General features: G+C 50.4%; 1 protein-coding gene across 2 annotated transcripts in view; it reads left to right on the top strand.

Annotated features, from left to right (window-relative positions):
• Nucleotides 1-25750, top strand: part of Col5a1 (collagen type V alpha 1 chain) — a 152156-nt gene that overhangs the window by 65843 nt on the left and 60563 nt on the right. For both annotated transcript variants that reach the window (XM_028757100.1, XM_028757101.1), the window contains exons 9-25: nucleotides 179-235; nucleotides 5297-5338; nucleotides 5545-5607; nucleotides 7618-7692; nucleotides 8879-8971; nucleotides 11054-11110; nucleotides 12248-12301; nucleotides 12589-12642; nucleotides 13974-14027; nucleotides 15179-15232; nucleotides 16830-16883; nucleotides 18367-18411; nucleotides 20047-20100; nucleotides 20748-20792; nucleotides 21332-21385; nucleotides 21586-21630; nucleotides 22471-22524. In XM_028757100.1, coding sequence (XP_028612933.1) covers nucleotides 179-235; nucleotides 5297-5338; nucleotides 5545-5607; nucleotides 7618-7692; nucleotides 8879-8971; nucleotides 11054-11110; nucleotides 12248-12301; nucleotides 12589-12642; nucleotides 13974-14027; nucleotides 15179-15232; nucleotides 16830-16883; nucleotides 18367-18411; nucleotides 20047-20100; nucleotides 20748-20792; nucleotides 21332-21385; nucleotides 21586-21630; nucleotides 22471-22524 — 954 coding nt within the window. The remainder of the gene's footprint in view (nucleotides 1-178; nucleotides 236-5296; nucleotides 5339-5544; nucleotides 5608-7617; nucleotides 7693-8878; nucleotides 8972-11053; nucleotides 11111-12247; nucleotides 12302-12588; nucleotides 12643-13973; nucleotides 14028-15178; nucleotides 15233-16829; nucleotides 16884-18366; nucleotides 18412-20046; nucleotides 20101-20747; nucleotides 20793-21331; nucleotides 21386-21585; nucleotides 21631-22470; nucleotides 22525-25750) is intronic.

Raw genomic sequence — 25750 nt, 5'->3', positions numbered from 1 at the left:
GGTGGGCATGGGAGGTCTATCCCAGCTTGCTGCCCTCCTTCCAGGCATGAGGAGAGGTGCCTAGCTGTAGGGAGATCCCTGGTTTTGCACAAGTTTTATGTCGTGTGGATTTTCTGTTCCCTTTCTTTCCCCCATTTTACCTCTGGAATCTTACAACACCCCACCCCCCACCCCCCAGATTGGAGGACCTCGGGGTGAGAAAGGACAAAAGGGAGAACCAGCCATCATTGAGCCGGTAAGGATTTCTGTTGTTATTGTTGTTGTTGTTGGTGGTGTGTGTGTGTGTGTGGTGTGTGTGTGTGTGTGTGTGTGTGTGTGTGTGTGTGTATGTATCTGAGCTGTGGTGCCCTCTGTCAGGCTCATGATGATTTGTAGGGTGTGACCAGACTATGGGTCCCACTGTCTGCCTACCAGGCCATACAAGAGGCCACCCCCATGTGCTCTACATCCTCTGTATCACAGATTCTTGGGAGAGGCTCTAGGGGTCAGGGAATATTCTAGACTTTGGTCAGAGCACCTCTGCAGAGATTTCCTCAAAAGAAGGGACACAAACTGTGAGAGGGAAGCAGGGCCAAGGTCTGGGTGGGAAATTCCTAGTGTAGGTAGCAGGCAGGGGGCAGTTAACTAAGGACTTCACTGGTCTGTGCCCTTTATGCTTCCTTTATGCTGGAACAGGAAAGACCCGAAGCCATGCCGAGGGAATGTAAGCAGCTTTGAGGTAGAATTCCCCTTTGAGTAAGGCCCCATGTCATTAGGCAGTGGAATCCTTGGTAAGTTAGCACAAGGGCCTGTAGATAATGTGTGACCGTGTGCAATCCATGGCCCTCCTGGGTCAGAGTTTTGTGGGAGCCTGGCCTTGGGTAGGGCAGCCATGTCCAGCTAGGTGCTGCTGCCTGTGTGGGTCTCAGAGCTGCTGAGGTCAGGGCCTTGGCCTCAGACAACAGAAAGCCATGTGATTGGCTGGGCTGGGCTTGGTGGATATGGGAATGTGGACTCAGAATTGGCTTTGCCCAGAGGAGCTGGCCACTGAGGTCATCCATCCTGGCATCCTGTGAGTACCCAAGGGAGGAAGCACTTGTCCTACATGATTGCCGTTGCAAGGCTGAACAGCTGTCAGCTCCACTGCCAGGACCAGCTCCTGGGACTGAGTTTATAACGTGACTTTGGGGCTTCCTAGGAAAGAGAACCAGCCTCATAGGGCTGCTACCCTCTTACAGGAAAAAGGGCCTTGCTTGGCAGTGCTTAGTAGGCCAGTAGGCCAGGGCAAGCTCCCTGGCTTGCTCTCTCCTGGCCAAGGGGAACCTTGGATAGAAGCCTCTTTCTGGTTCCAAGGGCTCTGCCTGCTATTTGTGCCCCTGGCTCCCCCTGGCAGTGAGCCTGAGGACACAAATCCTCTTCTCAGATCTCTTCCTAGATCTCCCTGTGGGTCCAAAGAAGAGAATCCTTACCTGAGGCTGTAGGATCAGGGTACAAATCAGGGCATGGATTACACAGAATGAAGGGTGCAGAGTGTAAGGTTAGCCCAACCCAGGGGCTTTTTGCTCAACCCCATGAGAAATCTCAACCTAATTTCATGCTCAGGGGAGAAGAAAAGTCCTGAAGAGAAACATCTTAAGGACTGGGGCAGACTTATCCCCTGGAACATATCTGGGGCCTATTCTCTTTCACTCCTGAGGAAGGCTGCAGCACAGATGGCCTCTCTGCTATGCTGGACCTTCCTATGGTGCCACCTCAACTGGGCTTGGCCCCAGGTTAACTTGGTCATCACTTTTGGCCCATTGATGGGCGCATCTTTCCTGAGTCAGGGTGGTGAGATTCCAGAGAAGGCAGGCACCTGAACCTCTGTGGGCTTCAAGGTTGGTCCTCAGTTTCAGAAGTGGTTGGGTTAGGGTAAGGCTTTCAGTAAGCCTTTGAGTAAGGCTTACTTAAGCTTATTGTGTGTAGAGCTGGCACCCCAGTTCTGGGAGAAGAAAGCGGCATGCAGAGAGTCCCACTAGAAGGCTGCCCTGAAGGAGGCTGTGGGCAAGGGTGGGCCAGAGACAGCACCGAGAACAGAGAGGCTGTCTGCCAGACACCCATCTCTAGATGGTCCAGTTCCTCTTCTCTGGGAACAGCAAAGCCATCTGGAGGCAGTTACACAAGGGCCCCCACCCTCCTGATGCTTGCTTCTTCCCAGCTACCTCAGAATGTCCACAGGGCCTTTGGTGAGTCCCCATGGAAAGAAATATAAACATTTGGAATTGTCAACCTGGAGAATCGCCAGATGTCTTCACAGTCTTAGCCATACATAAACAGATGGAGGCCCTGGGGACTTGTGGTGCATACACTGCCCTGTATTGGGGTGTCTGGTATCCCCTGTCCCCCACACCTGTCCCACAGAATGGGTTTACCACAAGTGCTGGGCACAGGGTCAGTCCATCCCTGCATCCAGGAAGACCCGGCAGGCTTTTCCTAAGAGGTTTAGTTCCTGTCATTTGTCAGTAAGACAAGAGTTTCCTCTGAAGGACAGATATGGCTGGGCTGAGATGAGGCAGACCCAGCAGTCTCCTTGCTGTCAGCCCACACTGGGGTCAGGGTTCACTAAGTCATGACTTGATATCTCTTACCTGTTGAACCCCAAGCCATTCCTGGTTTATCCTTTTTTGAGACCTTGTTTTAAGTATCCCAGGCTGGCCTTGTATATAGTTGAGGATGAGTTCAAACTCTTGCTTCTTCTTCCTTCCTCTTCTGAGCCCTGGGATTATGGACCATACCCAGTAACTACAGTGCTGAAGTTCAATCCCAGGACTTTGGGTGTGCTAGACAATCTCTGCCAAGTGAGCCTCAGCCCCAGACTCTGTCATTGCTTTTAGTTCTGCTTAGCAGATGGATGAACCACCATTAAGGTTGGGAGCTGCAAATGACAGCACATACCTTTGATACCAGGGAGGTTGAGGCAGAAGGATCTGAGCTCTGGGCTAGCCTAGGCTACAGAGTGAAAAGTAAACAACCACCTTCAGTTTGGCCAAGTCTGAGGTCTTCTGTTTCTGAGTTTTGTTTAACCATATGTATTTAAAGAAACAAAATGACAGAGCTTTTCATTCTCTCTCTCTCTCTCTCTCTCTCTCTCTCTCTCTCTCTCTCTCTCTCTCTCTGTACATTTTGGCATGGCTATGTCCAGTGCATGCCTGTGGATGGATGTGCATATATGTAGATGTCAGAGGTAGATAGATGTGAGTTGACTTTCTCAATTGCTCGCCACTTTATTTCCTAAAGATTAAAAATAGATTATTATGTTGTAAGTGTCTACCATATATGTGCAGGTGCCCTAGGCATCCTGAAGAGGGCTCCCCTAGAATTAAGATGGTTAGGGCTCCACTGGTCTCCAGTTACAGGCGCACACTACCATGCCTACCTGCTATTATTATTATTATTATTATTATTATTATTATTTTGGATACTGGGATCTAGACTTAGGTTCTCATACTCACACACTTTATTGACTGAACCATCTCTACAGCCCTCAAGCAGGATGCTTTGACATTCCTGAAGTATATACAATGAAGATCTGAGTCTGCCACCAGTATCTTTGTGTGAGCATGGGGCAGCATGTGCATGGCTGTGTTGGGAGTTAGTGAGGGTAGCTGAATTTACTTCTGACAGGCCACCAGTGAATGCAGCCCTATAAGCCACAGAGCTCATATCCTGTAGTTCCGAGCCCAGGTGCATTTGGTGGTAGGTGGGTTCATGAGGTACAGAGTAGTGATAGCATGCCTCAGAAGGCCATGGGACAGGGCTGGTTCCTCTAGCCACATGCCTTCCTTTTTATTCTGACCCGGGGTTATCCAGGACTGGCCTCCTGTGAGATCCAGCAACGCTGCCCCCGCTCTGCAGAACAACAGTGTGTGTATCTGGAAAGACAGCTGCTGTCTCCTGGGCCCCGCCAGTGGTTCCCCTTAATCTTCCTTCCCTACTTCTGAGTCTTCCCAGATGCCTGACAGAGGAAATGGGAAGCGGGAAGATGAGCTGCTTGGATGAGTTCTCTGTGTACATCGCACGCACAAACATTTCTCCTCAGTGCATCTGTGTAAACATGCCATATGGCTTCCCAGAGACCAGAGGACCTCATAGGCAGTGTGGATAAGGCTTGTTGTGTGGGTACTTTGCAGCTGCTGGTCAGTTGCACCTCACCTACCCCCCACTCCTTAGCTGTGGTAACCAGCCTGCCAGGGCCTCACACCTCCACTTGAGAAGGTCTTTTTACTTGTCAGGACTAAGCTCAACTTTGACAAGAGAGTTGTGTGCTTTCAAAGACATATCTGAGGCATTCTGGCATCCATTGTCCCAGGAGAATAGACATTCTTAGTTTCCTTTGGCTGGGAGACTAGAAAGGGACCTGGCCCAGGGCCAAGGCCTCCAGCCATCCTCTCCATTATTCCTACAGTCTTGAGAGTGAATAGGGAGACACTATGCCTGTCTCACATGTGGCTAGCCTGCACACATGCAAGTGTCACGACAGGGTCCTGCATCTGTCTACCCAAAGCCTGCCCAGACTCCTGTGTACCAGCCCCACGGGCGTCTTGTGTTGATTTTGCCTCCTACTCCTCGTGCTTCAAGCACAGATCCTCTCTCCTAAAGTATATGTGAGACTCAGAACATTCAGAATGTTCTGGGTGGGTGGTGGTAAGGAGACCGAAAGAAATCTGGAGGGTGCTTTTTGAAAGAGGACATCCAGAAATACAGATCCCAGAGCAGAAAAGTCCTCCTTTCAAGACAGAGCCAATAGACATAGGAGGCGTTGTCCTCTTTTGGGGGTTGGACACAGCAAGGGCTAGTGGCAGGATGGAACAAGGGCCTAGGAATGACAGGAAGAAGTCGGTTGTGGGTCAGGTGATGTCAGCAGGGTGCTGGGCAGAGAGGACGACTGAGTGTTCTGATGCCTAGGCAGGAGGCCTGACTACCCTCAGCCCCTGCTGGCTGAGGCAGGAGACCTCAGCCCTCCTAACTTTTTTCCTTATCTTTCATCTGTCTACCTGGGTGCCTGGGCCTGGGGTCCATTCTGCCCTTGGGTAGCTGGATATTCTTCAGGTAGATGGCAAAGACAGGAGTTGTGTTTGAGGGGAGCCTGTGGGCCCCTGATCACTAGCTGGAGTCTGCTGTGACTTGAAATGCAAAGTCAGAGTGTTCTCCCAGCACAGATCATTGCCCATGAGCCCTAGCAGCACTGGATGACCTCCTGGCTGACTGTTGTCTACCCAGTTTGGAAGCTGGGTTGGGTCCCTGATCTCAGATGTCCCCTTTCTCTTCCTCTCTGCAGGGAATGCTGATAGAGGGGCCTCCTGGCCCAGAAGGCCCTGCTGTGAGTGTCTGCTTTTATTACCTTCTGATTTGTGGGAGGAACTGTTTGGGGGAATCTCCTGGGGAGAGAGTTAGATGCTTCTCACTTTTGCAGATACCCAGCTGAGTACCTCCCTGCCGTGCCTCTGCTCTCACTTAACTAGAGGAGGAGGTCTTTGCCCGGAGGCCAGGCCTGAAACTCTGTTTTGACTTTATTTTTAATTCCAGGGTCTTCCCGGACCTCCAGGAACTACGGGTCCTACTGGCCAAATGGGTGACCCTGGAGAAAGGGTAAGAGGCCAGTTCAGTTCCAAGATCATATACTCTGGGAGTGTCTGTGTATTATTCCTCCTACCTGTAGCCTATCTTCCCTCCTTCCTCCCTGCTCTGGCTCCTGTATTGTTTTGCAATGTAGAAATGACAGTAAGAACAACCTCTCCTTCCTCAAATTCGCTCTCTCCCCAGGGTAATCCCATGTCACCCTCTCAGATCTTTATGGACTTGACTGTTACATGGCCCTGTGCTAGGAGCGTAAGAACCAACCTGGGTCCAGAGGCAGCCAGCAGTCAGCCCTAAGCTCTCAGCAATGCCTCTACATTACGTCTGTGGCCCTAAGAGTCATTTTAAGTGACAGCTTGGGTGCTTCCTCTGTGCCTTCCAGGAGCAGCTGCTGACCTGGAGCCTGCATGAATTCTCACACGAACCGTTCTTATTAGAAATCAAGCCACTGGCTGGGGAAGTTTGTTCTGGGTGGGATGTAAGCCACACCATGGGGACGTGAGCTTCTTCTGATAGTTGGTGGTGGGTTTGTGCACTGAAGCCTCCCTTCCTCCATCCCTCCCTCCTTCCCTTCTTCCCTCCCTTCCTTTCTCCCCCTTTTGAATATTATCATTAAAAATCAGTCAGCCAAGTTGTAGATGACAACTTCCCTATGTGTGGTAAGGACAGGCATTTGTTCCTGATTCTTGGACCAGCAAGCACAGTAAGGTATTCAAGCAGGAAGTGAAAAGGCAGCTTATGGTGTGGTCACATGGTAGGGTGTCCTGTAGTATGCTCTGCTGGCTAGGGCCCCTTCAAAGCAGCACTTGGGATATCATGATGGTTTGGACAATGCTGGGTAGATGGTAAGGTCAGGTGCCTGTAGATACAGGGAAGCCTGGGAAGCGTTCTGGATGTCAGTTGTATAGAGTGACCAACCTTGTGGGAAGGCTGGGAGGAGCAGGTCATGGAATGAGAGGTGACAAGCCAGCTTTGTAGGGAGCACCATAAGTTGGACACTTACAGGGTGAAGTCAAAACCTTTTTGTGAACCATCTAGGCGGTAAAAAGGGCTCATTTTGCAAGGCTGGATGACCCCTGAGAGAGGAGAAAAGCAGACAGGACCAGGCAGTGAGATCACCTGCCACAATGTTCTTGGCAGCCTGGGCTTTGGATCCCAGAGCAGGTGGCTGTGTAGAAGATATGCAGGAGGTAAGAGTGACCAGGCCTCAGGGGTAGCAGGAAGAGCACGTGCCTGTGATTCCCCTGCTGGGACGTCCCCTCACTGGCTCTGTAAAATAGCCAAGCAAAATCAGTTGCAGAAGACTTTTCTAGCCTGGGGTCCTCCAAACTTGCCACTATCAATGGAAGTTGTAAGGGTGGGTGTCCCTGCTATCTGGATTCACTTTGGGGGTCTGCATTCACTTTGTAAGGAGGTCTGATCTCTCTGTCACATCTGCCCCTGTAAGCCAAGGTTTTAAAAATGTTCCTGAACATACCTGAAGTTGCTCAGGTTGACTGTGCTCCAATGGGTGGTCTTTCCTTCTCTTTGGACCTATCTCTGGGTCTGTCCAAGGAGTGGGTGCTCTATCCTGTCCTCCAGTCCCTGAGCACATGCAGAGATGAGGACTGGATGAGAGATGAACGTTTTCCTCATTCAGCCAGGAGAGCTTGGGTCTGTAATGCTGAGTCCCAATTCTGGTGGAGACGGCAGGGGCTACGTGGACTGATGTGAGCTGGCCCCGCCTTTCTCAAGCCTCAAACCTAACTAGACACAACCTCCTGCCTTTTCTCTCTCTCTCTCTCTCTCTCTCTCTCTCTCTCTCTCTCTCTTGGTTTTTTTTTTTTTGCATCTAACTAAGCTCCTTCACTCTCCATCCCCACAGCCCCCTATCTTGTTTCTCCTTTCTAGAACATTCCATGCAATGGAGTCTTGTGTTGCTCTGTGCTTGCCTAGCCTGTTCTCTGACCTCTCATTCTCACACTGCTGCTCAACTCTGTCCCTTTGTCTCTCTGACCAGTTTTCTTTCCTCCTCGCCTGCAGGGTCCCCCTGGGCGCCCAGGTCTTCCTGGGGCTGATGGCTTGCCTGGTCCCCCAGGAACCATGCTCATGCTGCCAGTGAGTATCTTTAACTGGGGTGAGGGATTGCAGTGGGTGAGTCCTGGAAGGAGTAGGTGTGTAAGGATCTGCAGTGTCGCAGGATTAGAGTTTGGACGGGTATTTGCAGCTGCTGTAGGTCCATACAACCCAGTCTGTCATTGGTACTAGGAGGAGAAAAGAAAACCCCACTCTCTTGGTGAGGCTTCTGGGGAAGCCTGCTGCAAGGTTCTTTGTGACAATGGCTAGACTCCCATCTCCCTAAAGAATCAACCAGTGATTGTGGGTGGGAGAGAAACAGGGATCTCATTGGAAGCTATCTGTATGGTCAGATATCATCTAGGACCTTCTAGATGCTGCTTTCCTCTGGAGTTAATCCTAGTAAGAATGAAGCCCAGGCTCAAATCTGTGTCTGTGACAAGAGGGGGGTGGTCCCTTAGGCCATTCATTCAGAGAAGAAGGACTTGGAGCTCAGAGAGTGACTGAAGGCTAGCCTGTCTCCAGAATTCAAATTCCAGAAGTTTCTTAGACATCTATGGCAGAGCTATAGAACCAGGCAGAGCTGTACCATCCCCTCAGCCACTTTGATCTTAACTATTTTCCTTCACCGTCCTCTCCCTCACTGTGCCTGAGTACCATGTGCTCAGGACTGTGTCCTTAGCACTGTGCCCTCAGGACTATGTTATAGCACTATTCGTTCAGTACAGTGTGATCATGGAACAGCTGGTATGAAGGAGGATAGGAAGTTGGCAGGTTCCCCTCTCCAAGGGTAGATGCTAAAGAATGCAACATTTGAAACTCATGTTCTCTTCCTGAGGTCTCAGAACAAGAGCTCCAACTGCTCTTTACCCCCAAGATGCCTGTTGCACTGAGGGAGAACGAACATGGAACCAGGATGTCCCCTGCAGGTCCCTTGGACCTAGTCCAGTTTCTTTGGCCCTTAGCTAATCTTTGCAGTGGTGAGGGTCTGTGGTTCATCAGGGTGCAGAGCAATGGAGGTTCAAAGTCCTTTGTGGGCACAGGGCAGGTTTCAGGTGTCCAAGGCGAAGGGCAAGAGAGGCTGTGACATGTGGACCAGGGTCGTGTGCACACAGGTTCTGGGACTGGGAGTCTCTGCTTTACTTAAGGCCTACAAGACCCACTTTGCCCTGGGGTCAGAGTGGGCGCCCTGTCCCATCTCTGGTGACTTTTCATCTTGCTCTTGCAGTTCCGGTTTGGAGGTGGTGGTGATGCTGGTTCTAAGGGCCCCATGGTTTCTGCCCAGGAGTCCCAGGCCCAGGCTATCCTCCAGCAAGCCAGGGTAAGTAATGGGGACACCTGGGGGCCTGTGTGACAGAGCTTGGCCCTGGTGGCTACAGAGACTGAGTGTCCCACAGTTGGCCTGGTCAGGAACCTAGGGAAGACTGGGTCTTCCATGTCCAGCTGGAGAATGTGAGAAACATGTGGGAATGAGAGAGTTTTCAGAGATGTTCTGTCCACAGTTAGGGGTAAGAGGCCTCTGCAGCTTGTCTGGCCCAGCAAACCCCTCTTCTGCCCTGTGCAGGCAGACTCATCTCTGTGCCAGGTCCTGCACTTGGGGCTAGCTATGGGGAAAGGAACTGCTCAGGGATCCAGCGGGATGGGGGGGGGCGGCAGCGGCAGGTGGTTGACTCCGGCTCTTAGGGCTGGGGTTGGGACTGAGTGCAAGGCCACATCCTAGGAGAGAGTTCCCAGATCCAGAGTCCCTTATTCTGGGCTCAGAATCTTTCATGCACCCTCAAGGTTCTTACACTGGGTTCAGGCCTCTTGGCCAGGGTCACTTGGTCTGTGTTAGGGTTCCTTCTTTCCCCAGTGAGCATATCTGCAGATGGCATCATTAGAGAACATGCCTTCAGGATGCTGGTTGCCAGTGACTGGCCAGTGACTTCCTGTGGGGTGGGTAGGTGGGTGATCCTTTGAGGAAGAGTGGAGAAAGCCAACATAGAATCCTTGTTTGAGAAATATTGATACCACTCTGCATGGCTCAGAGGAGATATTAGTGGCTGGAGTGTGCTGGGGTAATTGAAGGACAGTTTCAGTACTGAGTAGCTGCCATGGAACAGGCTAGCCAGGAATAAAATCCGAGTCAGATGAGGCTCTATTCGTGACTAGGTTTGCTGGCCTGTGCCTGCCTGGCCAGCCTCTTAATATATGTGCATTTTAATAGAAGCCAGCTGAGAGAAGGGCTTTACGGTTTGTTTCTTTTTTAAGATGTATTTTTTTTCCTGTGTTTTGCCTGTGTTTGCATGTGTGCAGTGCCTACAGAGGCCAGGAGAGGGCATTAGATCGCTTGGAACTGGAGTTACAGACGGTTGTGAGCCACCATGTGGGTGATGGAAATTGAACTTGGGTCCTCTAGAAAATATGCTGTTAACCCCCAAGCCATCTCTCCAGTCCTGATTTTTTTTTTGTTTAATTTTTGGAATGTTTTTAATTTTGCATATTTTTATTTGTAAATTTTAAAAAGTATATTTTTATTATTGTGCGTGTGTTGATATATTTACACATGTGTGTACCTGTGTGGGGAGGCCTGAAGTGAATGTTGGGTATTTTCCTCTAGCGTTATTTTGAGACAGCGTCTCTCATCAAACCTGGTGCTCACTGATTTGTCTGGGTGCTTCAGGAATCCTTCTGTTTTTGCCTTACCAGTACTGGGGATAGAGACAGATGCTGCAACATCTGGCGTCTTACATGTGTACCGGGAATCCTAACTCGGATTCTCATGTTTGCATGGCAAGCAGTTTTCCAGCTGAGCCATCTCCCAAGCCCCCAGATCATTTTAAAATGCAAAATAATCTTCCAAAATTAGCATGGCACTGTGGTGGGGGTTGTAACCCTGAACGAGCAGCTCTTTGGGAAGTGGAGGAGAGCCTGTGTGATGGCCAGCAGGAGCCACACCAAGAGGAAGAGGGTCAGTGCAGGGCTGAGAGCCCAGGGCTCAAGGCTCTCCCATGCACTGTACACACCTCTCTTGTTGTTGGAGAGTACCTTGTGCCTCTTCCAGAAGTGAAGTCTAAAATTCACAAGGAAAATATAGGCTTCAGCCCAGCCCAGGAAGGGAAACCATATTTCAGATTTGGTACAAGATGGTCCACCACTCCAACAGGGATACAAATGAGGAAGGCTTTGGAAACCCTGCCCACAGTAGGGCAGCAGGTAGCACTGACTTCTACTTCTGTGTACTACGTCCCTGTGGAGATGCTGAGAGCCCAGAACTGGGTCAGAGAGGCCTTCTCTGTGAATGTCTAGTCTTTTCTGTCCTAGGCTCCTTTTCCTTGTGACTGCGTGTCATAGAACAGGAGCCAGAAAACCAGGACAGGGCCAGCCATAGTCTGTTTCTGATCTCCTCCTCTTTCCTTTACAGTTGGCACTGAGGGGACCAGCTGGTCCAATGGGTCTCACCGGAAGACCTGGCCCCATGGTGAGTGATTGGCAGGTCTCTGGGGCCAACACTTGTGTTTCCAGCTGGGAGCCAGCTCAGACAGGTGGCCTCTAGGAGCTGTTCCATCTCTTTGTGGGAGCATGTTTCAGGGGGATAGCTGTGTTCAAAGTCACCTGAAGTATTGGAGGATTCCTGGGAGGTAGCCCTCAGTTTAAGTGTGATGAGGAGATGGGGATGCTCCTCCCCACTTCTGCATTTGAGCTCCAAACTCTCCCTGTGAAGGACAGGCTCTTGGCTCCTCCCACTTCCTCTATTACAGGGAACACAGCAGGTGGGGGACTGGCTGTACTAGAGGCCTGGAGATGTTCCCTTACACCTATGCTGGCTGTACTATCTGCCCATGAGGAGCCAACCTCTGCTTTTTTGGGGTCTTCTTCCCTACAGTTCTGTCCCAGTGTCAAAGGTAACCCCAGAGCTGGGGAAAGCACAGGGTTTGGAGTTTTATTATGTCAGGCTTAGGTGCCTCACCTCAGCTCTCCTCTGGGGCCTCACAGCAAAGCAGGGATATTATGGATTCAGGGACCCTTGGCTGTCATCCAAGTGCCAAATACATCCCGTGGGCACTGGGAGTAGGACCCTACAAGGACACAGCCACCTCTTGGCCCTCCAAAGCTGAGGACAGAACCTAGAGCCTTGCACTTGCTAAGCAAATGCTCTATCACTGAGCTAAATTCCTAACCCTAAAGACACAGGATTCCTATACCATTGGACCCCTGGCTGACTTTGATATAGGCTACCTCCCACCCCCAGGTCTGGCCTCAGTACCTTGCACCCAGGAGGTGAGGCCAGTCTCCCAGAAGGTCTTAACTTGAACTATGCACTGTGTGATTCTATGCACTGTGTTCCAAGCATGTCTCCAAGGACAGCCAGCTTGTCCTGGGGGAGAGAAACCTCTTAAGACTTCATGGCCTCTGTGAGCCCCATCTCCTGGGTTCTACTAAGCACCAGGAAGAGACGCTGGCAGCTGTAGTTCCCTCTGCCTCCTAGAACTCATGTTCTTTCCTTTGTTACAGTAGGCAGACTAACCTTGTGATGCAGGCTCCCTGCCTGCTCCACACACAGCATCCTGCCATGTGTTTTGTCATGTGTCACACTGATTTGATACTGTCTCCCTAGGGCCCTCCTGGGAGTGGAGGTTTGAAGGGTGAGCCAGGAGACATGGGACCTCAGGTACGTGTGAATCTACTTCTGCTTTGCTCTCAGGAAGGTGATTCCTGGTTGTTGGGGCCCAGTTGTTGATACTTCTTCAACAAAAGCAGGAAGAATTATTATTTGATACCATAGAACAATGCTTTGTGTTGTCTGTCACTAGCCCTCACTAATGGAGTACACCCAAGATACCCACATGTGAGCAACTTGATCAGCAAGCCTAGGCTAGGTTGACGTGCATGGGATGAATTTTCTCTTTCCTTAGAAGAGGGGTGTGACCTGATGCTTTGTCCTCTGGTTTCTGGCAGGGTCCTCGAGGTGTGCAAGGCCCACCCGGCCCAACAGGGAAGCCTGGAAGACGGGTAGGTGCTTGGTGCTAAGACCATGTGGTATGGGACAGCATCCATCCCCAGACCTGAGGTAGACTATCCCTTTAGGACCCCATGGTCCCATGTCCACCTCTAAACCTGTGTCTGAGCCACTGCTTAGGAACAAATGCTGTGTGTCCAGGGATGAGATGGTTCGCCTGTCCGTAAAGCCATCTTCCAGACAGGTCACAGCAGGAGCTGGATCCACAATGTTGATTGTTGATAGTTGGCCTTGTCTTTGGGGACACCTTGTGCCTCCTCTCCAGAAATGGCTATCTTGGCTCTGCATGGGTCTTTCTACAGCTCAGTAGCCTCTTGGGGTTTCCTGTTGAGAGCGCTGTCTTCCTGGATGGATCCAGCTGACTTCCTCAGGCGCACAGCTGCTATAAGATGTCACACTATTAAAAAGCGATGACCACACACCAGGAAGGCTTAATTAACCTGATCTGTTTCTAAAAACAGACCTTCTCATGTGTTGCATGTGGAGACCAAAGCTACCACTGTCCACACATCCTCTGTGCCTGACCATGAGCCCATGGGCAACAACCCCAACCCATGATGAGACATCTATAGGAGAACAGAAAAGAAGAGACTGGTGTGCCTTGATAGAGAGCAGGGTTTGGAAGAGAGTTCCTGTCCCCTTGTACCTCTCCCCGTAGTGATTGTAGCCTTTATAGCAGACTCAGAAGGTCCAGGCTTGGGGCCTTCAGTCCCATGGCAATCAACTGCATACCCTGGGTTTGTTCTTGAACATTTTCTATGGCTAGGAAGCAAGTGGGAGAGTGGACAAAGATGGCTGACCAGCTGGCCATGCAGTGCAGACCCTGCTTCTAGGTTGCTGTGTTGTCTGAGTAGGACACACACCCTATGGACCAGTCTCATACTTGCTTAGGTGGACTGAGAGAGGCCTTTATCTCTCCCATTTGTCTTTGATCTTTAATTTTCTTCCCAGTGGTATCAAAGAGCTGAGCTTCTCCACAGTTGTCAGCAGCATGTTTCTGGAGCCAGAAAAGCAAGCTCCCTATATCGTGTCTCCCAAATCCCATCATACTCCGCAAACCTAGAAGGACAGGCAACATTAGGCTCCTGGGGCAAGCCCCAGTGAGACAAACACTACACTCTTATTTGCCAGCCAGTGGTGTGGCATGGCCTTGGGGCTGTTGGATCTGGGTACCCTGTGCAGTCTGGCGACAGTGGACAACCACCCTTGTCTGGAGTGCTTTCCATGATCACCTCTCTCAGCTTGGTTTACTGGGAAGCTGCTTTCAGAGGATGTGGCAGGCTGCCTTTTCTTCCATATGGACCTCTTGTCTCCTCTGTTCCAGGGCCGTGCTGGGAGTGATGGAGCCAGAGGCATGCCGGGACAAACAGGCCCCAAGGTAGGTTGTCACCCGCAACCATTCGCCATCATTCATGACATCATGTTGATGATGTAACCGCCCTGTTTGATGAGTGTGCCTGTAGGGAACACTTATTCACTTTGACGAACCCCCTCTGGTGTGTCTTGAGATGACAGATTGACAGGTGACTTGCATAGGTGAGATTCAGTCTCCTTAAAGGGGCAGTGAATGTGGTGGGTTCAGGGAGAACCCCTTGGGAGTGTGTAGGTAAGCAGGCCACACCCTTGGTGCTTGGGTGGCCGGATGATCTCAAGTTTATGGGACATGAGTTTTCCTGCCTTGCCTTGGGAAGTCAGGTCTCAGGCCTTGTGGGGGCGAGTAGACACAATCTGTGCGTGAGCAGGGGGTCTTCTGTGCATGCATAGGACTCATATAGACATGTGACAGCTGTTTTTTCCCCTGATGCTGTGGATCCTGGGTTTATCCCTCTTCCCATGACCCTGTATGGACTCTCTCCCACATGTCTGAGTCACCAGGAACTGTCACTGTTCAGTACATCTGTGCTGGGTCCCCTGGTTCCATAATCTCACTTCCTGTTACCTACAAGTTAATGAACACTGAAGGCTATGAATGATAGAAGAATCTCACTCTTCTGTCAAATAGTTTATTGTCTCTTAACTACAAAGTCATGAAAAGCTCCCAATACCCTACTCTGATTTCATCCTACCTGAGTTGAACACCCACACAATGGGATGCTGATACTGGGCTCCATGAGGCTGGGAGGCAGGAGCCAGGGTCCCTGCAGGTAAAGATGCTAGGATCTCCACCAGTGAGTGGGGGCACTGGTGTGTGACAGCCCTCAGGACACAAGGCTGCAGCCATCATGACCATGGGAACTTTCCTGCAGGGGCAGACTCAGAGAAAATGAACACGTGCTGACTTTGTAGTGGCCACTGATAACTACATTCCTAAGGATGCCCTGGCCTTTGGCTTGGGGACAACAGTGTTCCTCTCTTCCCAACCTCTGCTTGTTTGGGCAGAGGAGGTGGCATATACAGACTGCACAGTAGCCTGAGGCAGGAGGACTGTGCAGAGCCATGAGAAGGCCCTGGGTTGAGGGTGCTGAGTTAAGGGTACCACTAGGTCCTGCTGTGTGTGGGCTGTTTGATGCAGCTCTCTTATCCTTGCAGGGTGACCGTGGCTTTGATGGTCTGGCTGGGTTGCCGGGAGAGAAAGGCCACAGAGTAAGTATTTACTGTGGGGTTTGGGGAGGGTCTTGCCTTCCAACAGCCTCAGATTCCTTCAATGGGGCCAGGTTCCTCGGCTTCACAGTGTCTCTGTATGAAGTGCTCTGGCTGCTCATAGAGTAGAAACCCTGGAATGGAGTCTCTGTTGATGGAGATCTAGTCAGGAAAGTTGGATTTCCTACCTGAGGCTTAGGAGCATATCCAGCAAGCACCTCACCCCAGGGTGTCACAGGGGACAGAGAAGTGAGGGAAAACATGTGCTAGAACTAGTTTTAAAATCTTCTAGAAACCACTTTTTCCCTAAGTGAGGTTTCACAGTCATGGGAAATAGGAACATCTATCACATGCAGGCATAGAGTCAGGACTCTAAGGCTGTGGCCCAGGTGGGGCAGTCTCAAGAGCCTGCTGCTAAGGATGACTGGGGTTGGGCCACCATGGTGCCTGCCCACCTTTCTCACCTCTAGCTGGGAGTGGTTCTTCTCTTGCTTTACCTTGAAGTGGATTTATTTGTCAAATCTATCATTTTGGGGACATCTAGGTACAGATATACCTTCACAGGCATACACACAAAGGCAGAAGGACACATATTCATCCATACACACATGCATATATATGGATTCATAACCACACACATGTACACATATTCACAGACATACACATATATACACTCATACAAACATGGAGACATGTGTGCATACATAGCAAGCATAATCACTTAGGACCCAAATACAGATGCACACATTCACAAGCACATACACATACAGGTACACACAGACATAGGCGTATAGACACCCATGTGCATATACATGTATATACATAGGAGCACACATGTATGCAAACAGACACACATGGGTGTAGACTTTCATACTTACCCAATCACACACATACATACAGGTAGACATGGGCATACATGCATATATAATACCTGCATGTAATGCACACAACACATACACACATACACAGGGGTGCAACAATATAATCATGAATACACATGGACAAAAACATATGCTCATATAGAAACATGGGCATAAAGTATGCACTTATGGGTCTTACAGTGAAAAATGTCTGTGCTCTGCATACACTGAATAGTGTCTGCTGGAACTCACCCACAGCTGCCATTTCTATGTTCTCTCGTAATTACATGGAAACAAGCTCACAGTCACCAGTGGGGGTTGGGGTTGGGGGTGGAGTCCTTTAACCAGCTGGTGAGAGTACACATTGAGCGCCTCCTATAGGCAAGACTGGGAATTGCAGGTTTGTCTGAGGTGAAATCAGCCCTGACCTGGATTCCTTTCTGTGGTGCCCTCTCTCCCACTGTGTGCACAGTGTGCCTGCCTGTCTGTGGCTCCTGCTACATCTGCTAGGTGCTCAGTCTGGTGATGCTGCCACTGGCAAGGTCTCCAGATGGGACATGAGTGCAAGGCTCTTGGCCAGCCACTAGACTGAGCTCAGCATATACCCTCCTCCCAGGGGAACTAGTCTGCAAGACTGAGGGTATTCAAGGTTAGAATTGAGAGGACAGTAAAAAGGGGTTGGGACAGTCATGGAAAACCTGCTCTGCAATAGTTAACATTGACCCTGGTTGATTTGCTAGGGTGACCCTGGTCCTTCTGGCCCGCCGGGAATCCCAGGAGATGATGGAGAAAGGGTATGTATCTCTCAGCATCCTTTTACACTGGAAAACTCTGAGTGCAGGCCAGACAGGGTCGGAGGGGGTGCTGGGAAAAGGGAGCATGCATGTTGACCTAGGCAAGTGGCTGTGTGCTTCTGAGACTGAAGCCAGGCACAAGCATTCATTTTACTTTATCCTCCGTGCCGCTGAGGGTCAAACTGTCATGGGTCTCAGAAAGGAAGCTCTAACTGTAGGAGGCAGGTGCCCGATCCTGTGGAGGGGAGACGCCGGGGGCTTAATGAGCTCAGAAGCTCTGCTGAGCTCATTAAATGAGGTGTCAGATGGAGAAGCAAGAGCTTGGGGAGAGCAGGGGGTGGCGGGATGGGGGAAGTCATTGGTGAAATAACTGAATATAGGAACAGTGGGGAGGGAAGGGCTGCAGTTGGGCTTCTTAGCCTGGGTTTCTGTGCCCAGAGGACTCCTCAGTGTCCATTCCCAGTATCCTCAGCAGCTGGAGGCTGAGCTCATAGGCCACAGCACAGATGTGCATGGCAGAGAATGCATGATAGGATTTATGGTCTCCTTACACTACTGTTGGGAGCTCATGAACCCCCAAAAAGTGGGAGAGAGGTGCCATCTTCTCTGGGTTTTGGACTTCATCAGGGGAGTTCCCCTATCTGGCCTTGGCCTAATCAGCTGCAAGCTAAAGAAGGAGGGGGATACTTTCGGATGCCCCACCCTCTTGATTCATGGTATGTTTCATATGCATGCATTTGTGTGCACATATGCCTTTGTGTACATATGTGCATTCACAGCATGTACATACATGTACACTACTGTGTATGCAAAAGTATACTCCTAGGTGTGTGCATGTATATACATGTGTATGGTATGCATGCATATGCATGTTATATGTGTGGCTGTGTAGTTATTGAACATAGGCACACATGAACATGTATGCTGGCAGGTGCTATGTGAGCATGCATGTCTTTGGGTTTGAGGAAGCCAGGAGAGCCGGGTTATGTGGTAGGAAGCAGCGTCTTGGCTAGCAGCCCTGGGTGTGACCTGGTGAACCAGAGCAGCCATCCCATCTGGAGTCAGGAAGAAAAGGCTCTTCAGAGCTTGCCACTGGATGGTTTGGACCCTGGTAGACCCCGAGCTCACTGAAGTCTGCCTGGGGCTTCTCTGCCTCTCCTCTGATGCCCTCTTCCTCACTTTCTGTTACTCACGAGGGTGGCTGAGACCTTGGACTCAGTGTCTGCCTAACTGCCCTTGCTGCTGTTGGGAATGTAGCTGGAAAGCAGGATCTGCTTCCAAGGCTCAGGGTTCCCCACAGCAGCCGCACCCTTGCAGCTCCAGAATGAGGACAGAGCCCTCTCCAATGGAGCCAGCATTAACCCATTAGTGTATGCCTGAGGAGCAGGCAAAATCCTGTGTGTGTGTGTGTGGGGAGGGAAGGCGGGAGATACCCAGCCCTCAATGCTTGCTTGTCCCTAAACATTTTTTTCTTTCTCCGTAGGGTGACGATGGAGAAGTTGGGCCCAGAGGGCTACCTGGAGAGCCTGTAAGTCACTGATGAGTGGGACTCTGGGCCTCAGCTCCACAGTCACAAGTTGATGGAGGGGGAGTAGGTTAGAGAGCTTGGTCTGGGGAAAGAGGCAAGTGACATTTGCCCAAGAAAGAAAAGAGGGAGGACACTAGGGCTGGACAACGCTTGGGAATGTATACTGACCCTTTCTACAGGATGAGCCCCAGAGAGCTGGAGCAAGTGCTCACGGGCAACATAACTCCAGTGGAATTATGCTGGGTGCCCACATGCAACATGGAGGACAATCAGAGGGTCTATGGTGGACACCCAAGTGTGTCAGAGTAGACAGGAAGACACAACATAGTGGGTGTTTGGCAAGAACTGTAGCAGTAACATGGTGGGCATCATGAGAGGTGTCCAAGGTGCCATGGCAGATATCCAATCAGCAGCCATAGTGGGTGCTAGGACAGTGGAGGGGACTGAATAGGCCCAAGCTTGTCCCAGGCCTGGCAACTGCACCCTACCGGATAGTACCCAGCCGACAGCAGGAAAAGCTGCCTTCTGCCAGCCAACTTGTATTTAGGCTTAAACCAGATTTCCACAAGGGCAAAAGGACATTAATTACGCTTCATTTACTGATGTTCAGAAACCTACCTTCGTTATCCAAGTCAGGCGGCCGTTTGTATCTGGTAAGCTAACTGATGATGTACGCCTTAACCACCGTGCAGGGCAGAGCGCTGGTCGGCACACTCAGGGCCATTTGGGATGAAATTATACCCTAGACGTCTGATTAGCCATTGAGGAGGATCCGTCAGCCTTGTTCTCCTTAACACACATCTAAGCGGTGCCTTCTGGGTTATCAGTGTCTCCAAAACATTTATAAGACTAAGTATTAAAGTAATGAAGCATTTAAGACACAGAGAATGTGAGGGAAGGTTGGGGTTTTGTTTTGTTTGTTTGTTTTTTCCCCATCTAGAAGGTTCTGTCAATATCAAGGGCAATTGAGATCCAAGTGCCTTGTAAAGTCTATAATTTCCAGGATAGACAGTTCCCCTAGAGCCCCACCTACCCCAGACTTCAGCTGTGCCTCAGGCCAGGCCTTCTGTGTAAGATGCAGGCATTGGGCACAGCCCTTCAATGACCAGAGAAGGAGAAGATAGATTGTGACTCTCCCAAGAAGCTGTCCCCTACAAGGCCCTGAAGTTCCTTGCAGGCCTGCTGTCTCCTGAACCTGTTCCCTGCTCCCTTGACCTCTGTCATCCCAGAAATGCCAACATTGCATGTCACTGGGGAGAGATCAAGGAAAGACTCAGTGATAAACACAGAATGCAGCAATACAAATATAACTTCATGAGTTTTCAATGGAGAGATTTTGTGCTCGTCTTCCTGGGTACCAGAGGCAGGCAGGAAAGACCCCTTCCCTGAGGATATCCCTGATGCTCAGCCAGGCCCCTCCATACCAGGAGCACCTTGCTTCTGATCCCCAGTGCCCAGGTAGAGAGGAGGATGGGGTGAGTGAACGTGGGGGGCATCATGGCTTCACTCTCAGGATTCTAGATTCACCAGGTGAGCTCCAGTCGGGCTCAGGGTACTGGGCGGAGGCTGTACAGGTCAGAGAAGCAGGCCACGCCTCCACCCAGGTTCCATCTTCCTCATCTTTTCTTCTTGCAGGGACCACGTGGTTTGCTTGGGCCAAAAGGGCCCCCTGGCCCTCCTGGACCTCCTGTAAGTTCTGTCACCTCTTGGCATATGTATACACAGTATAGTGCCAGAAACCCTCTGACCCAGCTAATAGCACTGGGGCTATGGGGCCATGGGGCCATGCTGACCTTAGTGTAGGCGTGAGGGGTTGTGGGTCGTTCATGCTCGTACATGAGGAACCAGAAAACACATGGTGCTCAAGCAGCTGGCCTTGCTGCTCCTTTAGACTTTTTTGGCACATAGCTCCTGCTGTTTTGCTGCTGCTGCTGCTGCTGCTGCTGCTGTTTTTCTGTCATAATCATACAGGATGCTACACTGTCCCTCTGCTTAAGACGCCTTCCAGCATCTTTTGGGGGATGGTTTTGGAAAGGATGAAGAGGCTCATGATTTTGATTGGGGCTCTGTTTTTGGTGGGTGAGGTTGACCCTGCCCTCTTCAGCCTCTTTGGGAGATTTTTCTAGAACTCAGGGTCTGCACATACAAGGGTGCTGGGGCCTGATGGCTCAGCTACCTTAGTGTGAAAGGTTAGTAGCCCCAGCTGTGAGGGGTGAATGTCAAGAGTTTTTTCCAGAGACAACCCTGTAGTCACCTTGGGCACATGTCCAAGCGTGCGGAGTGGGGTTGGTCATTCTGTGTTGAAAACACCTTTTTTCTTTATAACTCTCCTGCAGGGTGTAACAGGCATGGATGGCCAGCCTGGCCCAAAAGGAAACGTGGTGAGTCCCAGGGGTCACATAACCTGGATTTGATGATGGTCTGTGGGCACAGTCCATACCTGGCTGTAGAGGTTTGCATCAGCTGGAAATTGGAGTAGGCGAGTGGGTACCTTAGCCTCTGGCCCACGGCTTGGTGCTGCCCTCTGGTGGCAAAGCCTCATGCTAGAACCCCCAAGTTGATATTTGTTATCCCAAGTCAGCTCAGCTAGGAGTCAGAGGTCAGTTCCACCAGATGAGTCTGTTAGCTTTCTATCTACTTCAAGAGGTCACATTTCTACCAATAGAATATTGCCTGGTTAGCCCCTGTCACACTTTCTGTCTTGATAGACACCAGGCTGCTAGGTGCAAGTCCACATGCCCTTCGGGTGTAAGGACCTGCCACTGAAAGCAGGCAGACCCCCTTCCAGAAAGCTGTTCCCACGTGTGGATCCTGGGGTTCCTGGTGGAAAAGATAGGATGTGGAAGTGATGAACGGGATTCCCCACAATGGGATGTGGTTTCTAGATCTCTCCTCAGGGCCTTTGCCTCTGTTTTTATAGGGTCCCCAAGGAGAGCCCGGGCCCCCAGGACAGCAGGGTAATCCTGGTGCCCAGGTAAGTGTCTCAGGAAAGGTGACTTGGGGCATCAGGGGTGGGACACAGGTTCTGATCAAGTGTCTGGGAAGTACAGACTTAGTTTTGCCACCAACATGTTTGGTACCTTGTGTGGGGGGAGGGTCACTGGGAAGATGGTGGAGGGTGAGGAGGTTTCCTCAGGTCAGTCCTCCCATTCCTCCACTGGTTTTTCTTCCTAGGGTCTTCCGGGTCCCCAGGGTGCGATTGGTCCTCCAGGAGAAAAGGTAGGTGGGACAGATGGATGTGTGAAGAGGGGCTGCCTTGTTCATGGGCCATGCTTCTGTGCAGGCCTGGGGGACCTGCTGCCCTTCACTGGCAGGCATGTGCACCTTGCTCTCCTGAAGTTCTGGCCTCTGAGAATGAAGCATATCAGTCTCAGGGCAGATGTTGAATCTTTCTCATTAATTGATCCATAGATTCATACATCCATTTGCTTGCCATATATGTATAGAAGTGGCAGTTTTAGCAATCCTCAAAACAGCACACACTGTAGAATATGAAGTAGTACTTACCATGTCGCCCTTCCAACAGCATCACAGAGCCCAGGCATTGGGTATTTTAGGAAATGCAAACTATCTAGGTCTTGACCATAAAGAAGTACTACAGAGGTGGTTCTGAGGGCATCCAGATCCTGGGAGAGCTTATTGAAATACAGTTAGCCAGGCTGTGGTAGACCTGGACCTTGTTAAGAATGTCATGGGGTGGTGGCCTGGTGGCTCTGTGACTGCACTGCTCTGCCATGGGAGGGAGTCCATCAATGCTAGTGGGGAATCTGAGGAAGGTGCTGTGCCAGGAGCAGCCTCAGAAGGCTCCGAGAATAGAAACATCTCAGGGGATGAAAAGGATAAAGAAGATAGGGGTGGAGGTGCTCCCATAGCAGAACTGAAGGTTTGGGTGGAGGAGGCACCTCATTGGGTGCAGGGAGAACTAGATGCTGGGGGCAAGGACCACAGCAGGCATCCTTAGGGACAATGTCTAAATATTTACTTTGGGGGTCTATAGAGAAGGATTGGACACCCCAGGGAAGGAAGGTGTTCCCTCATGGACTGTCTTGTTTGTACTAGGGTCCTTTGGGGAAACCAGGTCTCCCAGGAATGCCCGGTGCTGATGGACCCCCGGTGAGTAGTATCCCCGCACCCTGTCCCTCTCTCTCCAGGAAGGCCCTCTCTTCTCCAGAGGGGCACTGGGAGCATCATTGCCTGGAGCCACTGTGGGTGAAAATCATGTGCTCTGGTCTCTGTGCTGAGTGATGACTAGATTCTGGACATGCTTTCATACTGCGTTCCTGTCATGCAGGGGATGTGACTGCACAAAGGGAGTGTTACTTACTTGTTAGGGTGTGCAAATCAGTCCCCCAAATTCAGCATCATGTTTGAAACTGTGAGGAGTACTGGGCTGGGCTCCAAACCATCACACCTGTCCCTGGTGTGGGAAGTGAGGGGCAGGGTGTGCCAGAGGTATTTTTAGTGTTCACACATTGAGTTTGGGGCTGGGGGAGGCTGTTGGGGGGTGAGCAACGCGTCTGCAGTGAGCGCAGCTGGGAGCCAGATTAGACAGTGCCTGGAAATAGCTACAGGTCCAACCTGGGGGGCAAGCTGTGCAGAAAGAGAGGAGCGGGAAGAGGAAGCAGTTAGGGACTTGTGTGTGTGTGTGTGTGTGTGTGTGTGTGTGTGTGTGTGTGTGTGTGAGTGTCTATCCACAGCTGCCATTCTGCCTGAAGATGTCCTCTGGTTTGAGAGGTTTTTTTTTTTAATTTTAAATTTAATTTAAGTATTTTCAAAGTAAATTATTAAACTCGCCCCTCCAATTTCTCCCCTCCTCCTGCCACTTGGTGTGCTCTTTGTGTTTAGTGAAACTCAAAGAATGTATCTCAGAAGGCAAGATGAGATACATGAATTATTTATGACAGTTTCATTTATTATTTTAATAACACCATTAAGACGTAAATGCAGGGGGTAGACTGGGGGGGGGGGCAGCGGCTGGGAAAGGCGTCAGGTGCATGGAAGGGATGTGAGGACCAGAGTTCAGCTCCATAGACCCCATGTAAATGCCGGGTGGTCATTGTGTGAACGTACAGTTCCAGCTTTGGAAAGCAGAGGTGGAGGACTCACCAACGTAAGCTGATGGTCAAGACTAGTTACATTGGCGATCTCTGGGTCTGTGAATGAGCTGGAGAGTGCCCAAAGGTGACTCCTGACATCAAGCCTCCATGTGCTCATACACACATACATGTGTTCACATGTAAACATACATTATATACACACACTGTACACTCACATGTAAATGTATAAGGAAAAAAACTAAATGGGGAACTTGAGTGTGCTCATGTGCTGGGGATGGTTCACTGTTAGCTGTCAACTCCACTCCACACTAAGGGTCACATGGAGCAGTGAGTCCCAGACTCCAGATTGTCTTTGGTTGGCCTGACCAAAGAAGTGCAGTGTTCCCACCTCCATGTGGACATGGCCACGGAGTTTGGGAGCTGAGTGACTAGTCATTTCTGTCATTTCAACCGTCATTTATTTTGTGTTGTGCGTGTGTGCACACGCACACACACACACACACACACACAGTGTAAATGACACATTTTCTAATAGACATTGAAGGTCAGGCAAGCCATTGCTCCATTCACCCCCATTGGCCAGCACTGGTCACAGGACCATGGTTTCCTAGTGTCGGTTTCCTGTAGCTGATGTCCATAGATGGAGGTGTCACACTTCTCTGGCCTCCATAGAGCTGTCTGGTTCTAGCCTGGAACTCCTCTCACCACACTGAACCCTGAGCATGGTCTCTTTTTATATTCTGTAAGTAAGGCACCCAGAACCCCCTGGCCTGGAGACTCTCTGCTCTGTTCCTGGCTTTAAAGTTACTTTTCTCCTGTTATTGTCACAAAATACTGAACAAAAGCAACTTGAGGAAGGAGGGGCTCATGGTTTAAGGGTGTACAGTCTCAGCAGGAAGCAGAGAGATGGATGCTGGTGCTCTGCTTCCTTTGGTCTTTTTAGTCAGTCCAGAACCCCAGCTCATGGGCTGGTGCTGCCCACAGTTTGGGGGGGTCTTCGCCTCAGTTAGCCTAATTTAGAAGCTCCCCTGAAGTCATGCCCTGAGGTTTGCCTCTTAGGTGATTCCACTGATTCCACATTCTGTCAGGTCCAAGACTGAAGCTTTAAACTGTGCTATGGGAGAGGTCTGGTTTCTGCCTGCCAAGGGCCCAAACACAGCAGTGAGCCAGAACGACATGGGGGACCCTAAACAGATCCAGCTGTCTGTGGTAGGAACAGAGGGAAGATGAATGGCTTTCCTTATAAAAGCAACTTACTGTAGATAAACCTTGAAGAGGCCAGGTGGTGCTGAGGCTGTTTTCCTCCAGTATTCCTTTAGTTTTGGTTGTAAAGAGAGAGTGATCAACAGGCCAGGGAGATGGCTCAGTTAGGAAAGTGTTTAGCCCAGCATGCATAGAGGCTAGGCATGGCAGTGCAGGCCTGGGATTCTGGGGTTGTGAGAGAGAAGACAGACAGATGCCTGGACCTTTACAGCTCGCCCATCTATAGAGTTTTACGTTAAGTGAGATCCCATCTTGAAGGTTACAATGGGGAGCAGTTGAGAAAGACACCTGATACCAACCTCTAGCCCCTACATGAATTCACACATATGTATACACATGCCCATAAATATGTACACACATTGGAGGGACAGAGGGACAGGAGGAGAGAGGAGGGGGAGGATAGGAGAGGAAAGGGGAGAGAGAGAAAGAGAGAGGGAGGAGGGAGGGAGGGAGGGAGGGAGAGAGAGAGAGAGACAGAGACAGAGACAGAGACAGAGAGAGACAGAGAGACAGAGAGAGAGACAGAGAGTTTTAAGTCATTTCTAGTATTCTGAAATGTGATTAATTCCCCAGAGCACACAGCAAAATGATGGGTAAATGGAGCCAGTAAAAATAAAATGTGAGTGTCTATCCAAGGCTTGGAGAGAGTGCTCATGATGTAGATCCCGTCATACCTGCCCACTTTGCATGCACACACACAGAAAACAGTGGATTAGAAGCCTGCGCCCCGACCAGCCTTGCGGCTCTGCATGGTGGGCTGTGGAGGAGATTAATTTCCTTTCCCGCTCTCCTAATTGTCTACAATGAACATATATTACTTTTTTAATCAGAGAAATATCAAATACAAATAATTTAAGCTTTATTATTTTTCCATTATGAAAGTAACACTCACTGTAAAATATTGGGAAAATGTGCAGTGGGAGAGGGGGGAGAGGGAGAGAGAGAGAGAGAGACAGAGAGAGACAGAGAGACAGAGAGAGAGAGAGAGAGAGAGAGAGAGAGAGAGAGAGAGAGAGAGA

The sequence above is a fragment of the Grammomys surdaster genome, unplaced genomic scaffold (assembly GCF_004785775.1).
Source record: "Grammomys surdaster isolate TR1022 unplaced genomic scaffold, NIH_TR_1.0 126133, whole genome shotgun sequence".
In the NCBI taxonomy this organism is placed as follows: domain Eukaryota; kingdom Metazoa; phylum Chordata; class Mammalia; order Rodentia; family Muridae; genus Grammomys; species Grammomys surdaster.
The sequence above is the reverse complement of the archived record's forward strand: the minus strand, read 5'-3'. Positions and strand labels throughout refer to the sequence as shown.